This window comes from Ruditapes philippinarum, unplaced genomic scaffold (assembly GCF_026571515.1).
Source record: "Ruditapes philippinarum isolate M1 unplaced genomic scaffold, ASM2657151v2 ctg650_1_1_1_1, whole genome shotgun sequence".
NCBI lineage: Eukaryota > Metazoa > Mollusca > Bivalvia > Venerida > Veneridae > Ruditapes > Ruditapes philippinarum.
In genome coordinates this window covers 230,090-247,880 of record NW_026860878.1, presented here as the reverse complement: position 1 = coordinate 247,880, position 17,791 = coordinate 230,090, and the positions used below count along the sequence as shown (strand labels likewise).

Here is a 17,791-nt window from a genome sequence, read left to right as displayed (position 1 = left end):
CGATATATATTTGTTGCGTAAGAAGCAGCCTTAAAGTTAGTATTCGAGCTGCCCAGTGGCCTAGCAAGGGGGATTCATATAGCCACAAAAAAGTTTAAAAAGAATAATGTTATGTATCAAAAATGCCTTTCTCAGACTAAGAAGAGATAACATGTTTATCGGTTTCAAAGGAAAACAAACTCACAAGCAGCCTAACGTTAACTGCTGGCAGTCTAAGTACTAAGAGGTGTTCTGTGTGTGCCGCCTAGGTGCTTCGGGTTGGCTGCAGGCGCTACAATATTGTTATGATGGAGCAACATGAGTGGGCTGTCTGCAGCTGTAAAAGTTCTAGTGGCTTTCGATGACATTGTTGCAAGACGCGTTTTTATTTTCCAAAAGGCGACCTACATAAATTCAATTTAAAACAAACATGTGACTTTTACCAACATTTGAACATTGACCAGTCTTTTCGTGGACAGTGTGTAAGACATGATTGCGTTCCTTTGGTAACTTACCTCCAGAAGTGGCATATAGTTTTTGACCGTGTCAATCCGTCAGTGCTATAAATCATAAATAAAAAACGTGTTTGCAACCAAGCACTTTCAAAGCACGGGGAAAGTTTGATAGTTCCAGGTGTCTAAAGGGTCGATATGCAACAGTGAAAGCATTCATCGTTAGGAATGATCTGTCTTTGTTTAGTAAAAACAATTTTGCAAATAATTTCGTTTTATTACGGTGACTTTATAAACAAAGCTGTGTATACTAAATACTAACTTAAAATGTTTTATTGTGGACATGCAGAAGTCGTTCCTACCATTTCCTGTTACGTGTCTTTTAATTTTTCCCATATAAAATTATGGGCCTTACAAACATAAAGAAATACCTTAGGATGTCATTATTAGATTTTCAGCTGAGCATTACGTTGGCTGGACAGGTTTGACAGATTAAGTGTTCACTTAAGCTCTGGTATACCTCTAGGTAAAATCTACAAGACTAAGATTGCTTTGAACTGCTTATAAACTATAATCTTTATTTGATTGACTTATGTATTAATAAAAAGTAAGTTTCGTATGTCAAGAGAAACAAAATGGGTTATTCATCACATTAAAAGATAAACTCTAGTCTGTAACATATTATCACCATAAAAAGTTTGAAAAACAATACTTTTCCGTTTTTTATTTAATACCTCTACAAATGTGACAAATGACATTAGATATGTTTCGATATTCTTAATCTATCGGATACCTTACACGCTATCAGATATATGTACATAAATGAAATAATTTTAGGGAAATTAACACATTTCGATTCCATATCATTTTAACAATTATCAAACATACATGTATTTGCATGTGCATAATACAGACATAATAAGAAAAAACTCCACGTGGCCTATTTACTACCGCTGTCATATACCCCGTGAAATGTTTTCCTTATCACTAAAAATCTAATTCTGTAGTAATCGACTATGAGGCGATGATAATATGTTTTGATAAACATCGCTTGCTTGTTCTGCAGTGTTCAGTTGTTGACAGAAATGTGCATTTAACCCTATCCAAATTTCACTCAACTGCACCATTTCGCTGCAACAACCATGGATAGGTGGTTCCTCGGTATACACCCGCACCAGATTCTCCAATTCTTCTTCAGAACAATTTATTGCAAACGAACAATCTGTATAACCGAACATCCTTGGCTGATAATACATCATTGTTGGGTTTACCTGTTACAGTCTCGCAATAAGTTTGTGCCCGAATCGTATGTAATATTCCAGGATTTCTTAAAACTGTCAAGATGAATTTGAATGAGAGGCATAAAACAAAGTCTGAGGCATTCGATTTTGCAACTGATCGGTATTATCAAATAGGTTTTGATCAATCAAATCTTTAAAGAAGTTCCTCCAATAACAAATAAAGTTTCTCGAGAGGAAACTCCAAAGCATTTCAATTCTTTGATTTGCAGTTGATCTCCCAACAGAAACAGAATTGTAGCCTGACATGCTTATCAGTATGTGACATTCTAAGTGCGATCTGAAGGTTCTCTAATGTACAGTTTTCAGTCCCTGCAACAACCCTTACCATTCTTGGTACATGATCACGTTTCGTTACATGTTGTATGAAATAAAATGCAATAAAAGCAGGTTTTTTATTTGATGGTGCAGCTTTCAACCATAGAATTTAATTTTTCGGGAAAATCCATCTATAGCTCCGTGAATTGATATTCCAAATGGTTTTAGATTGTCATATCCGTCGAAATGAATTACGAAGTTTGGGCCTCGATTGAAATATTTTCTACGTCTTAATCGTCTTGCTTTCCTGTTGACTACTTCTCCACAAGGGTCTAACGCCTTAAGACAAATCCTCACTGTATTTTGATGTGCTCTGATTCCATATCTCAAAAAAATGCATTTCCATGCTGCTCTGTAAACCTAGTTCGGAATACCCCTCTCGATGTAGCTGTACTATTCCCCGAGTAATATCCTCTGGGTTGCTTTCTTCACGTCTCGTAAGTTTAAACGTCGAAGAATTCTTTCTGTTTTAGTTTTGGAAACTACAATATGGTGAACAAACATTCCAACCATTTCCGAATGCGTATAACCAAGATTGAAGTATTTTTGGACAGTATTGTGTAGGCTCTGCTCATCTGGTAGCATACCATAAGACAACTTGATATGAATTGCCACAGAGAAGTATCTGAAAGTAATCAAAAAGCAATGTAAATTATTAGATTTTTTCACTGAATACAAACACATTCAATAGCAACATGCCTCCAGGTTCTTGCTTATTTTTATGAAATTTTAAAAATGTATTTAAATGTCAAGTACATTGTATTGTAAAATGAACAAAGAAAGTAATTATACATTGCAAACGGCATGTACGAGTACAATCCACGTTAATAATCAAAAAGAGGTCAAAATATACATAAAAATCTCTTACTGCGTTAGTAACGCAGAACTAGTGATTGATACTTCAAAAGCAGTCATTAATCGCTCAAAACATGTAAATAATTACTTTACTATTGAATCTTCTTACTTTTAAAGATCTTAATAAATTTTCCAAAGATTCAATTTCTTGAAATATTTTGGCTCATGTGGAGGCGTGTCTCAGTACTTTTGCAAAGAACATTTTCTATTTCTATTAAATTATGTAAAATAAAAGATAACGACAACGACGACGCATAAGACTAAGACAACTATTAATATAAATACTACTTCTACTACATAACTACTACTTACTTACTACTTACTTACTACTTTAGCTACTTTTATCACATGTATTTCTACTTATTATTACCTACTTCAGCTACTACTGCTACTGCTACTTATACTACTTCTACTTCTTAGGCAATTACTACTACTGCTGCTACTGATAGTACTTCTACTACTGCTGCTCCTCCTCCTACTACTACTGCTGCTGCTGTTTCTGCTGCTAGCAATACTAGGACCAATACTACTGCATGGTTGAATGGCGCTTTTTCAATAATCGGGATATTTTAGAGGGTTTAAAATAACAACAAAAACAATCGACTCTTTCAAACAACTATGTAAATAATAATACACATCTATATGAACTTTCTTAAACACAACTTTTTAAACCGTTTGGAACATCGAATGCGAAGTGTTTTTGAACCATAAAAATATTTCCTCAAAACAATGTTCGTTATCAATGTCGGAGTAACAGGAAGTATTCGAAAAGATTTGCTTATCATGGAACTGGATGTAATAAAGTTTAGTAATCAGTTATTACTCAATTTCATTATGTCATTCCCTCGAAAAACTCCCCTTTACTAGAAATGCATGATTTTAGTCCGGAATGCGTCACGGTACGCTGATTTGGGTATACTAGTAGGGAAGATCCAAGATTAGTGTCTGTCTTGTATCATATAGAACTATTTCCAGCGATTTTTATTAGTTTTTTTTATTTCTATTAATTTCGGAAGAACAAAAAGTCGCAAGGGGCAAGGTTTGGTGAATAAGTAGTGTGCAATAAAAATGTTACCTTTCATCTGTATAATGGCAGATAATGAGCTTGGGCATTGTGTAGAAGTATATTTTTTGAAACCGGTTCATTGCGGACGTGTTTTAAAAGTATTTTTTCATTTCTTCAATAGTGCACTTTTATTGTACTTTCTAGTAAATTGCAACATGTTCACAAGTTAGAGAAGAAAATTGCATATAAAACTTTTTCACTTAAAAAGCGTTTTAGCAATAACATGCATCTTGGTAGCTTTGCAGCCAATATTGTATTTACAATTTTTCGTATGGTTCAAATAAATGCACCCAAATTTCATTCATATTATTACATTTGCAAATTTCTTTTATCATATTTTGGTAAACTGTTCCAAGCATATTATTATGTAAAATAGATAAATACAGAATCCCTAAAGAAAGCCCAACACGGCAAAATTGAAAATGTTGCAGGCTCGGTTTCATTGAGCCTGTTCATGGACGGTACTGGAAAGTGCAAGTTACCGTACACGCCCCCCCCCCCCCAGCACCGGCTTAAGCAGAATTCAACATTTAAACGTGAAATTGTTAAATTGTGAATTTAGAAACATCCGCAGATGTGTTCATACGGCGGTTATCATGGAACCTTCAATGTGACACTTATGTAAAACAAATTATCATAATTTGTTGATTTTGTTTTCAAAGTCACTGTGACCTTGACCATAACCCGACATAATCCATTGTATAAAATGATCTACATGTACCTTACATTGAGATTCACTTTCTGACAAAGTTTAGTCAAAATCAAAGCAAAAATGAAAACGCTAGAGCTTTAACGCCAACTTTTTTACGGACGATGGATGACGGAAAAATGACCACAAAAGCTCATGATGTTACGTGGCAGGTGAGCTAACACATTATGAAATTTGACCTTGATATCGGTATGACCTTGAAAATTTAACATATTAGTGATGATATTACATAACTTTTTTTTATTGAATTTTGTATTATTTTCAATACTTAACTCAATAAACACGTTTGGCAAATTCCATATGGAATTTCTTTAATATCACATTGCACTGGCAATTAAATTCTTTACAATGAAACAGAGATATGCTTTGTTAAGTACTTCATTGGGTTGCTGTTACCAGTCGCAATACAACTAGTTATATTAAGTTCTTTGATTTTACTTTTAATAATATCATATATATTGATAATTATGCATCCTTTTTTTCTGAAGTAAATACTAAGGTTAATTAAGATTCCTAAAAATGCTGTGTTTGGTAAGTGTTTATCCTGTTATTGCATGCTTACAATCATTTTAAACCATTTTTAGGGAGGGGGCCCACATAAATTTTAAGGTAATTTAAAAATACTGTTAAATCTGGATGAATAAATAAATTGGAGTAATATAGTTATTTTGTCGTTTTAGCATTTTTTATGCCCCCGAAGGTTGGCATATAGTAATCGCACTGTCCCTCTGCCCGCTCTTCCAAACGTTTGTCCGATAATCATGTCCGCGCTTTATGGGGCGATTTCAGTGAAACTTCACAGGATTGTTTGTCACGAAGTCTAGTTGTGCATACTTTATTGATTTTCCTCTTGAATCTTTTTTTTTGCACAGATATGGCCCCTTCCTGATCATTTTTCGAGTAAAATAAGCTTGTCTGTAATTCATGAAGAAAATTGATTGGTGATTCCAGTGACACTTCACAGGAATGTTTGTCGCTATGCCTAATTGTGCATATAATCTAGATTTTCAGCTTAATTCTTTTATGGGACAGTGATAGCCCCTTAACGGTCATTTGTCGAGTGAAATAAGCTTGTCTGCGCTTCATCAAATAAACTGATGGGTAATTTTAGTGAAACTTCACAGGATTGTTTGTCACTATGCCTAGTTGTGCATAGTATCTTGATTTCCGCTTGAATCTATTTTGGGACAGTTATAGCCCCTTAATGTTCATTTTTTTGAGTAAAATAAGCTTGTCCGCGCTTCATCACCAAAAACAGAGGGGGGGGGGGGGTTATTCACAGAATTGTTTGCCACCAAGCCTAGGTTGTGAATAGTTCCTGATTTCAGTAAATTAACTTTGCCACTTGGAAAAATGTATATAACCAGTATTTTGGCATATATTGAGGATTTTATGCCAGAGCTTCCTATCGGGGCAGCTCCTGTTTAAGAATTTGTTTCCGTGGATTAAAATGCAAAATGAGGTAGGGAATGGCAACCGTAAATCACTCACTATGAAATAAGCTATCATGAAAAGCCAAATGAGTGAGAATCTAACAAAGGGTGTAATACGACATGTACCTACTTAGACTGATACTTGCTGGGGGCTGCTACAACCACCGCCGCCAGCACCGCCACTTCTACAACTCCTATTACAACTAATTGTAATACTACTAATAATGATGATGATAAAAATTATTATTACATACCAATACTGTTAAAACTTTCTCCATGACTTCGACAAATACGCTGCGTGCTATCACAATTTTATTAAAACTTATTTAACGAAATAATAAGCATCGTATGCAAAACGGAAGACGATCTCGACAAAATTTATAACGAAAACCGGAATACACTTTAGGCATTGCGCAAACTTTTTTCATCAAATGAAATTTATTATGGTAATGCATCAAAAGTTAATGCGAGAAGGTGAAATGAATTAGGTATTGCGTCCATAATCTTTTCCGAGAAAGTGAAATGCATCATGTATTGCCTCTATATTTTTTTTCGAAAAACACCTTTTATTAATTTTTCGTCAAAATATTAATCGTTATGTGTAATGTTTCTGTTTTTGCAAGAAAACATTTGGCAAATTAACTCAAATCTTCTCGTTTATTCGAATTATTTTTTGCGAAAACACTAAAGATATCATGACTTTGCACCTTAATTCTTTCGACTTGCGTAAATCTTCTCATAAAAGATCGCGTAAGAGGTGACCCTTTGAAGCTTCCGTAGTCGGTATCATTATTGCCTTTTTGTCTTGTCGCTAACGACAACACGACAAAGCGCCAAACAGCGCATTGTCGCGCTCTCGTCTTGTCGTCCTGCCTCTAGTGAAGCACGCCAAACGGCGCGTGGACATTTGGCGTGATGACGTCCTGTCGCTTGGCTTGTAAGCAAATCCTTCGATTTGAACCGAGCGACAATGTGACATTGCGACAACACGCCGCATGACAACGCACCGTTTGGCGTACATCGTTAGCGACATGACGACAAGACGAAAGCCCGACAATGCGCCGTTTGGCGCTTTGTCGTGTTAGCGCTAGGGTGTTAACGCACAAAAGAATTCCAAATCAGCCATTATAGTAAGAAGATACTTTTAAATAACCGTTACTTAAATCCTCTTGCGAATCGAAATATAACAATTTTCGCGATTAAACTTAATTTTCGCATGTTTTATTCGAGAACTGTAACTTATTTACAGTACCAGTGACTATAGAGAAAGTCCACGAAAAAAAAGAGTTAAATCTCGCTTCTTATCTATTAAGAAGACCCAGTGCGCTGCTTGATAGTAAAACAAAAGCCTTAAGATTTTTCAATAAGGGCGATAGTTCTGTCAAAATTCACAATTACAATACTGCAATAGCTCTCCCATTTTTTTCGAATAGTTGAGCTAAATCAAGAGATTAAGTCAATCTTAACAGGCGATATTTTAACTTTCTCAAACAGGACACTATAGAAACCGATGGAAAGTAGTGTGCATCTCATGAGAAAGTCCAGTTTATCGTGAAATTGGATGGCCATTTCCAGGAACAAAGTAACTGTTGAAATTTTTAGCATTGGACGAAACTAAACAGTTGTTCGCTTGGAAGAATGGTACACCACATAGTTGTTTTTTATAATCGTCTGACATTTTTTTAAAAAAAAACATTAAAAGGACGTCCACTGAGTTTAAAGCCTAAAATCATAACATTTGAATTTCTTACATAATGAGCTTGGGGACTTAGACAGAAATATATGCAAATATAGTTAAGAAATATGCTTTGAAATAATTGAAAATTGTATTTATATGCTTTTCTTAGTCCGATTTGAGTGAAAAGCGTTTAAACGCTTTTCATTTTGTGACATTTATTTACAATGTGAATAGTTCTTCTGGAAAAACGAAGTGCGCGAATGATCTGAAATTTTTTGCACAAAGATTAGAGGTCTAAACCTACAAACAAATGGTACATTTACATGGAAAAAAAAATTCAGTCCGATCATATAAAAAAAAACCTCAGTGGAGTCCCTTTAAGTGAATTTACAATGTACCGTAACCCACCGCCCCACACACATAAAAAACAACTGCCAATAAACGGCGAGCATTGCGTTAGCGTTAAGGTAATCATGTGAATAAGGAAACTTACTAAATTTGGGGTCCAAAACGTAATCCATATAACATTGACGCAAAACAAGTTAGAGACGATTACATACTATTAATCGATTTTAGTAAATGTGACATTCTGTTAATTGACTGGCAGCCATTTTTAACATTGTTTTAACATGAAATGAAAGTGAATTATGTCCGATTTACTAAGTGCACGAAAGTCCGTGCGAATTATAAATTTACCTACACATTTCACTGCCAAAGCCTTAAAGGCCATGCAAATAGTTTCTATAGCTTAATATTTCAACGTGAACATACATAGATCTATTTATAATCAAATGTGTTTTCTATTTCATTGTATTTATAATTAAATGAGTTATTAATTTATCGGTTCTTACAATTTAATGTCGTATAAAATCCAGATACAGTTACTCATATTTTTCTTCAATTGTCTTCTTATGTCTGTAAGAAGACACTTTGAAGGAAAACTCGTACTGTATCCATTACATATATGTGTCGGCATGCTTGAATTTTTCCTTGTAGTTCCAGTTATTGATAGACTTTTATAAAACTTATAAATAGGCTTTAAGCACAACGCTCATTAAACATGGGATGGCCTCTGGCGGGTTCGAGCTCACGCATTGACAAGCGATGCCAGAATTCCAAGTCCGACGTTTCAGTCCTAAAAGTCACGGGTTCGATTCACTCACTCTTCAAAATGTATTTACTCAAATTCTTTTACTTAAACAATATTTTATTTATAAATATTTCATTTCATGATAACTGACAAATATTAAAAATTTGCACGGACCTTGAGGAGAAAGCTTGAAATCTTGTTTTTTAGAAACTCTCACCGTAAGCACTATCTCAAAGAATATGTATGAAATGGTGACAATTAAATATCTATATTTGTGGTAAATATACATAACATTTTCACTAAAAACTTGCTTCTTTACATGTACAAAAAATGTCTAGCAATTTTGCACTCTGGTTGTGTTAATCGAACCGATCTTAATAATAAAGTATCGACTCGAATTCTTTTGAATATGACCCGGGTCCCACGTGTTTTTAGTTTTATAATATTTTATTGCATATTTTGTACATGATTAATTTACACAATCTAACATCAATATCTTAAGCATATTAAAATATAATGTACATACCAAAAGGGTTGGACCAAAAGTTATACCAACATTATCTAGGGTCCTTCCCTGAAGGTCTATCTTGTTGGCTTAATGTAATATAGTAAGTTAATGTGGTTTTAGAAATTTGAGATATTTATTTTATATGATAAGCGATATTAATTTCATGTATTTGGTAAAAAAATCGCTTAACCTAAAAAAAACAAACAAAGTAAATTACAAAATGACTTAAAAAAATGTATGCCATTAACAATTTGCCACTATAATAAACGCACGTGTTTGCGCCGGGCACACAAAAAAAAAACAGGTTTTGCTTCTACTGGTTCAAAAATAATAAATATACATCTACAGGCCTCGCCCAGATGGCAACAATAAATAATACAAATAAGATTTTTTTCACCATTAGGTTAATCATCATGATGCGGTGCAAGTCTAGCGCTAATGTATACGGCGCCACAATTTTTCGGTGGGGACCCATGATACGGTACCAAGAACTCGGTCAGTTGTCACACTTTTATGACTTTTTTTAAGAACTAAACAGCTTAAATGTTGGCAAGAGTCTGTGTATATATATCTTTGACGCTATCAGTTATATTTAATAAATACTTTTGAGTGACAACATAATTATCGATCTTTTAGAAAGTTTTTCAAATGCTCATTTTTCCCAAGCCAGCTCTAGCTGTTTTCATTAAAAACAAGAAATCGTAAAAGTCTTTGATAAAAACTAGCTAAAGACATAAGCTTCAAATGATCATAATATTCGCGTAGACACACTTTATGAATACACTTAGCACTTTAAAAATGTGACTTTCAGGCCGTTTTCCATCAATGCTGTTTATGTTTACGTGTTTATTTTTCTAAAATGATACGTGCTGCGCGCAGGATGATAAATTTTCGACGGTAGCGGAAAAATGATGCGTATACCTTGACACCGTGACACAGGCTGGGGCGACAACAAGGGTGTTTCATCCGAGATGTCGCCCCAGCCAGTGTTATACCCCCGCTAACTAACGAGTTTCAATATATATAACTGTTTTTATCGGGCAATGGCATAATGTTTTTCTTTTTTGTATAGAAAACAATAAATAAATTAATCGTTAGCCTACATTAAAGTTATTTATCATAAGGCAGTTTTTCAAGTTGTTTTCGCTGCTGCAAAAAAAATATACAAAAGACTTCCAATATAAGAGGCGGATTTTATACTGTTACCTAGATTGATTTAAGATTAAAGGGCTTTTTTCATTTCATTAATTATCTTTGTTTATATTTTTCATTGTATTTATATATTTATTTTATTTTATTTTATTGATTTCATTTTTTATTATCTTATGGGTTTTTTTGCCACTGGGAATGGTCGTTACCATTGCCCCATTGGAGCCTCTATGAAGAAAAAAAACTGTATTGATAAACAAGGTGCGAAAAAAACTCAACCGATATATAATATAGTCGAGTTTTTTTCCTACATGAATCAATGAAAAAACTATACTGTTATGTATAGGATAGATCATGAGTACCAGTTGGATGTGAGGTTTATCAACGAGCGAAGCGAGTTGATCAAATCTCACATCCAACTGGTACGAGCGATCTATCTGACTTAGACCACAGGTAAGTTTTTGTTTAAGGTGAAGATTATTACATGCTTAAACGGTTTTTCTCCGAGCATTACATAGGTATATCCAAATATTTCTTACTCAATATATTTGGCCTTATTGTAGGGGCCAAAAATGCACGAGAAAATGGCATAATTCATGTTCTTCATAAGTTACTGAATACACAATCTATTGAAATGATAGATAGATTTCACATTCTTTCGCAAAGGTGCAGTCAGAAGAAAATTGGAAGAATTTTTAACTTTTCGAAACTTGGGATATTTTTTTTTGTTTATTTTCCTGTTGATTCCTCGTTTAAAATGATTTAATGACATAACACCGTCACACAGCGCTTGGAAGCAAGACTGTTTACCGAAATATACTCTAAGACAGAAATATGGGCGATGCTACTTATCAAAGAGTGGCTCGTTGGAGGTAACGGGCAGGTAACTTTCATTAAACGTTTTTCCTTTTAATGCTTTAACAACAATAGGTTCAAGGATATTTCTTGTTGTTTGGTGAAGTTGAAAATATTTTACTTGACGTATAGATTCGTTTTTTTTATTGTATGCTTTATATACACCCTGCATTGAATTTTTTACTTCATTCATGAACTGAAAAAATATTACCAAACGTCCTCTGAAGCAATAAAGCATAGAATTTCCTAGCGTTGCAACCTTCGCAGCCAAGTCACCGTTCGGAAACTCCACCCCCTTCCCACACCAGTGGAATCCCTCTTCCCAAACCAAGTAAAATGAATGTACAGTCTACAGTGTCTGCTATTAAGAGTGAGCCGGGCAGGATGCGATTATTGAAACCTTAGTGCCTGAAATATTAGCACAAAGCCGTCGTAAACATTTAATACATATATAAATTTTAAGTAGATAGAATCAACGCATTTTCCATCATTATTGCTATTTTTTCTATTTAACAAATACAGTAACTATAGCTGGGTCGAGAGATAACTCCGACACTAAATCACATATTTTTGCAATATTTTAATTATCTTCCCAGTATATTTAAATATTGAACCACCTAAACAAAGTTCAGTTCAAAACTTTTACATTACACCACCAAAAACTATGTATGAAAAATGGAATCTGGTACTTCTTTAAGGTCCTTGAAAGGTATACAAAACATGGTGCTTTTAACCCCACAACAGATGATAAAGTCGACACTTAAAAATTTTCAGTACCAAATGACTGGAAAATCAGCATTCAATAATTTATTTTTACATCTTATATGGTTTATCTATTTTTTGTAAAATATTTAAACAATTTTTCAAAAATCTTTCCCAAGTCAGTGGCCTGTGGTCAATACATTTCTAAGCTTACCTTACTTAATTTTTAGTAAAAAGAACGTTTTGAAGCAGTTTTTGCCTACAAAAAGTTTAGGTTATTTGAAAAAAAAAACAACAAAAAATATCGAATATAGTGCATACCGAATACGGTCAAAGTTTATAATAACTGTTATAAAAAACAAACCCAAATATTGAAATACTTATTTCCTGTGTGATGTGTTTACCTGTAAACAGATGTTTATTTTAATTGTTGGTTTATTTACTTACCCACGTGAAGTCCAAGAAAATTGACAACGCATGTGTACCTTCGAAATCTCTTTCAGTTTTGCCCGTCAAATTATGGTCCCAGTAAATCGCACATATTTGCAACAGAACTATAAATGAAAACAATTGTTATGAATGTACAGAGAAATAAAATCTTACAAAGTATTTTGTTATTCCTAAGTGAAATTTTTTTACCAATTCATACAATGTCTTAAGAATTTGGCTTCATTTTTATGCCCCCCCCCCCGCCATGTAATGGCCGGGGCATATAGTGTTACCCTGTGTCGTCATTCCGTCCTTCCATCCTTCCGTCCTTCCGTCCTTTCCGTCCTTCCGTCATTCTGTCATTCCGTCATCATCAGTTTCCGTTCATTATCTTAACAACGATTGCACACATTCAACTCAAATTTGAAACATATGGATATATCATGAAGAAAAATTACAGAGCTGCAAGTTCGAATTTGGTTCATGGTTCGATGATTTTTGGCAGATTTCCCCCTTTACTTGTGTGAAAATAATATAAATATCCAGTTTCGTTCATTATCTTCCCCCCAACGGTACAACACATTCAACTCAAACTTACATTGGGATATGCATTGAGAAAATACAGGCCAAGTTTTGAATTGGTCATTGGTTTGATGGATTTTGGCAGGAGTTATGCCCCTTTTACTTTGAAAATAATAATGAAATTTTCAGTTTCCCGTTCATTAATCTCCCCAAAGGTACAACAATTCAAACTCCAAAATTTGACATATGGGTAGGTTTTTTGGTTAATTGCCCAGCCAAAGTTTCGAATTGCGTCATGGTTCAATGATTTTTGGCAGACCAAAATGCCCCTTCACTTGTGAAGATAATATGAAATTTACAGTTTTGTCATTATCTACCCAACAGTGTACATTATTACAACTTAAATTGACATATAGTATGTCAAAGGATGAGCCAGGTCAAGTTGGAAATTTTCTGGTTGATGATTTTGGCCCAGAGTTTTGTCCCTCACTTTAAAAGTATCATAGATACATCTTAGAAATAAGCAGTTAAGTTTGAATTGGTTGGTTTAATATTTTGACAAACTTATCTTTCCTGAATGTTGGAAAAATTTTAACTTTCAGTTTACAGCACTCATACTTTTACCATATTTTGGTACAAATATGCAATAGCTATTTTTTTAAAAGGATAAGACTGAATAATTCAGTCCCTTGAAACAGTGTATTGAAAGTTTTGTTAACATGAAAAGTTTAAGGGCTTGAACTTAAATTGAAAAAAAAAAATAATGCACCATCTGAAATTTTGGCTGCATGCGGGTGCATCCGTGGCATGATGACACATTTCTAGTATCATATATATTTCACTATTTATGGGAAATAGCGTTTTTGCGGCCAGATATCCCAGTCGGTAGAACCCCGGTACGGTATTTCGAGGGTCCCAGGTTTGAGTCCCGGCCAGACTGCACATTGTTCTCACACTGTGACATATATGATAACAACTTTCCCACTATCGGCTTGTTAGTTACTTCATATAAAAGGGAGGTAACTTGAGACAAAATGTACGGACAGTTTGACACAGTGGTCGTTTCATTATACTGTGTCGCATCAGCAAGTAATTTACAATTAAACAGTCAAAGTGAAGTCAAGGTAAAGGCAATCTCTATATCTTACAGCTTGTAACAGACATGCTTATCCAGTGATGATTCTTGTCAATATTTCGACGTATTAATTCATTTAATAACAAGATCACTGCAAGTACTTCGCAAAATAGACTGAGGTACATAATTCCAACAAGGGTAGTAAATCCAGCAACTGAAAAACGAACATAATAATCATAATGATATAAAGTTATCAATTCAGTACAACAGTCATATAAATTACATAAAGTATTTAAAGCATTGTAATTAAGTGTTTATTATCAACAATTATGCCTATACATAAATGAACTATAACAATTAGAGAATTAAGTTTAAATCGTTTAATTTCCGATTTCTATCAAACCATTGATTACTTTTTAACTTTGGATAAATCTGCTGCCTTATTGTCTATAAATAAGGTTCCATTTAGTGTTCTTGCTAAACAAGAGTTTATTTTTAAAGAGAAATAAAAAAATTATACTGTAATGTAATTTATATTGTAACTATAAAATTTTTGACTCTTACTTTTCTTAAGAATACAAAATAAAATACTCATACTGGACTATTAGTTTTAAATGGGATGTCCGTGGCCGAGTGGTTAAACCGCTTGCCCCCTCACCGCTGTGAGATTTAATCCTGATTTAGATTCTTTCATGAGAGGAAGCAACTCAGCTAGCTTACGGAACGTTTGAGGTCCTACGCAGGTGCCTGAAATATTGCACGGAAAGGCACCTGACGTCTTTTTTCACCAGTAAAGCTGGAAAATCGACATATGACTTTTACTGTGTTTGGTACATAAAAGAAAGAAAGAAAATTTTCATATTTACTTTTACAATAGCACCAACCTGTTAAAATCTAAATATATGATGTAACCTAAATAGAGAAAAGGACTTACTCAAAGAACAAGAATGTTCCTTCAAAATTATTCCAGTTAATAATTTAGCAATATTTAGAAAATAACAAGTCCATCTCCAACAACCGTCCACGCACATTTTCATTTCTTATGTCACGGGATCATTTCTGGAGCAATAGTTGTATTTTAAAAGGAGCTTAACAAACGCTTAAAAAATTCAAAATAATTTCAATCCGTTGTTGAATCACATCACATTTTACCTTCGTTTTGTCAACATGGACTTTGTACAAAGTGCTTGATTACATGTTTACAAAGTTTGGCCTGTGTCTACTTAGCTAACGATAAATGTGATTGAACAAATTTTTGAATATTTTGTATATATCAACAAGAATCATTATTTCAAAATAAGAATTATATATACAGCGAACATAAAAGCAATCGATTTTTTTTTGTTTTAAAAATAGTCAAGAAAGTATAAGTCCCCACTTCTTACAAAATCCACAACTCATCCGAACATTGAGTTCCATTGTCATTTGATACATAGATAATGAAACATTTTATAAACAATTTATTCATGTGATGACGATTTGTGTCTAGTGGTGTTCATACCTATTTATATGTACTCAATTAAAATGGACTTGTACATAAACTGGTAGGTCAAAATTGATATATAAAGATAATGAAGATAAAGTTGCGTACAACTCTATTTTAACAAGTCGAATAAAGACGAATAAAAACAAGAAAGAGCTACGATCCTCTGATTAAAAAAAAATAGAAATAGGCCCCTTCAACCCCCCAAACAGAACGGGGGCACATCTCCCTTCTGGCAACTCCCTGATGTATCTTTTGGATGGGGGCGGCGCCGAAAATGTGCTCAACATTTAGCAACATTTCTCAAACGAAAACATGTGTTGGGGGCCAAAGTGGACATTTTTTTACTATTTGAGACCTAAAAGGGGGGGGGGGGGTGGTCGAAAGTGCGTTGTTTCGAGTATGTTAATGTATTGGCACAATCATGATCTTCTAGCGTGATGCTTGGCTTTGTTATATCTAAGTAGTAGTTATCTCCCTTTTAATAATATACTCATTTGTTCTACAATTGAACATAGTTTGGAGCATTAGTTTCGAATTGGCCAGGGAGGAATTTACAAACAAAACACAAATCTGAAATTAAATTAGATATTTGAGCTTCTAAATATATATACATGCTATATTTCAAGATTCTGCAGTTAGAATCGTCTTTAAAATAATTGGGAAAATTATGGTTTTTATTTCCACAGTGTTCAGACTTATGCTGGAGGCATAAAAAATTGTTTTACGCATGCTCCGTTTCAAAATACGACTTATCTTAAACGAAAAATTAACATCGAAGTGAACAAATCGGTACAAAGAAAAAACGGAAAATATCATTTATATTACTTAGCGCTACGTTGATGTTTCATCATTCAAAAGTGGCATAGTGAAATGTCACAATCAAGTAAATGTCTGAATTATAGAATGTACAAAAGTGAATTCAGATTTGAAAAGTTTTTAGATATTTTACCATCTCATTTAGCTTTGGTACTATTGCGCTTTAGATGTATGAACCATAAAATGCCTATTGAGTCTGGTAGATTTTGTAATATACCAAGAGAATTAAGAGTGTGTAATTTATGCAATAATAGCTCACTTGGTGATGAATACCATTATTTATTTAATTGTCAATTCTTTAATACTGATAGAAAACAATATATTACTAGAGAGTATAGTACTAATGTTAATTCAATCAAGTTTTCTATGTTAATGAATAGCTCAGATAGGAGTATATTGTTAAAACTTGCAGTATTCTGTAAAAAAATTATTTCAGCATTTCAGTAACTGATCACTAAGCTAATTTTCATAATGTAACACTTTCATTTTTGATTTATATTTGCCATGTTATACATCAGTATATATTTCGTGGATATCTCTTTATGATATGTCATATTATATGTATATATTATTGTATATGTGACTGATGCCTCTAAGAGGCCCAGCATTTTCAATAAACTTCCGTATCAACCACTGACTTTTCTTGGCGATCAATGACTTCCATAGCACCTACTGACTCTCCATAGCGACCACGGACTTTCCCCAACAGCCGTAACCTAGCGTTAGCGACCGCCGGTTTTGCATAGCAACCAGTGAATTTGCATAGCGACCAGTGACTTCCGTATCAACCACTGACTTTTCTTGGCGATCAATGACTTCTATAGCACCTACTGACTCTCCATAGCGACCACGGACTTTCCCCAACAGCCGTAACCTCTTCATAGCGACCGCCGGCTTTGCATAGCTACCAGTGAATTTGCATAGCGATCAGTGACTTCCGTATCAACCACTGATTTTTCCTGGCGATCAATGACTTCCATAGCACCTACTGACTCTCCATAGCGACCACGGACTTTCCCCAACAGCCGTAACCTAGCGTTAGCGACCGCCGGTTTTGCATAGCAACCAGTGAATTTGCATAGCGACCAGTGACTTCCGTATCAACCACTGACTTTTCTTGGCGATCAATGACTTTCATAGCACCTACTGTCTCTCCATAGCGACCACAGACTTTCCCTTACAGCCGTTACCTATCGTTAGCGACCGCCTGTTTTGCATAGCAACCAGTGAATTTGCATAGCGACCAGTGACTTCCGTATCAACCACTGACTTTTCTTGGCGATCAATGACTTCTATAGCACCTACTGACTCTCCATAGCGACCACGGACTTTCCCCAACAGCCGTAACCTCTTCATAGCGACCGCCGGTTT

General features: G+C 34.4%; 1 protein-coding gene across 1 annotated transcript; it reads right to left on the bottom strand.

Moving 5' to 3' along the window:
• Positions 1-2,440: 2,440 nt before the first annotated feature.
• Positions 2,441-15,294, bottom strand: LOC132713694 (uncharacterized). The gene is made up of 4 exons (XM_060696367.1): positions 15,053-15,294; positions 14,192-14,332; positions 12,544-12,646; positions 2,441-2,672 (listed from the first exon to the last, which is right to left on the bottom strand). Exons 1-4 carry the CDS (start codon positions 15,153-15,155, stop codon positions 2,441-2,443), a joined length of 579 nt encoding a protein of 192 aa, XP_060552350.1. The 5' UTR covers positions 15,156-15,294.
• Between the last annotated feature and the right edge of the window lie 2,497 nt (positions 15,295-17,791).

What these genes read in the sequence shown, in the direction of transcription:
- LOC132713694 (XM_060696367.1), bottom strand. Translation starts at nt 15,155, where the DNA reads ATGAAAATGTGCGTGGACGGTTGTTGGAGATGGACTTGTTATTTTCTA. An exon ending in AAGCATGTCTGTTACAAGCT is followed by an intron (nt 12,647 to 14,191) that starts GTAAGATATAGA and finishes TTTCATTTATAG; the next exon opens with TTCTGTTGCAAATATGTGCG. An exon ending in TCAATTTTCTTGGACTTCAC is followed by an intron (nt 2,673 to 12,543) that starts GTGGGTAAGTAA and finishes GATTACTTTCAG; the next exon opens with ATACTTCTCTGTGGCAATTC.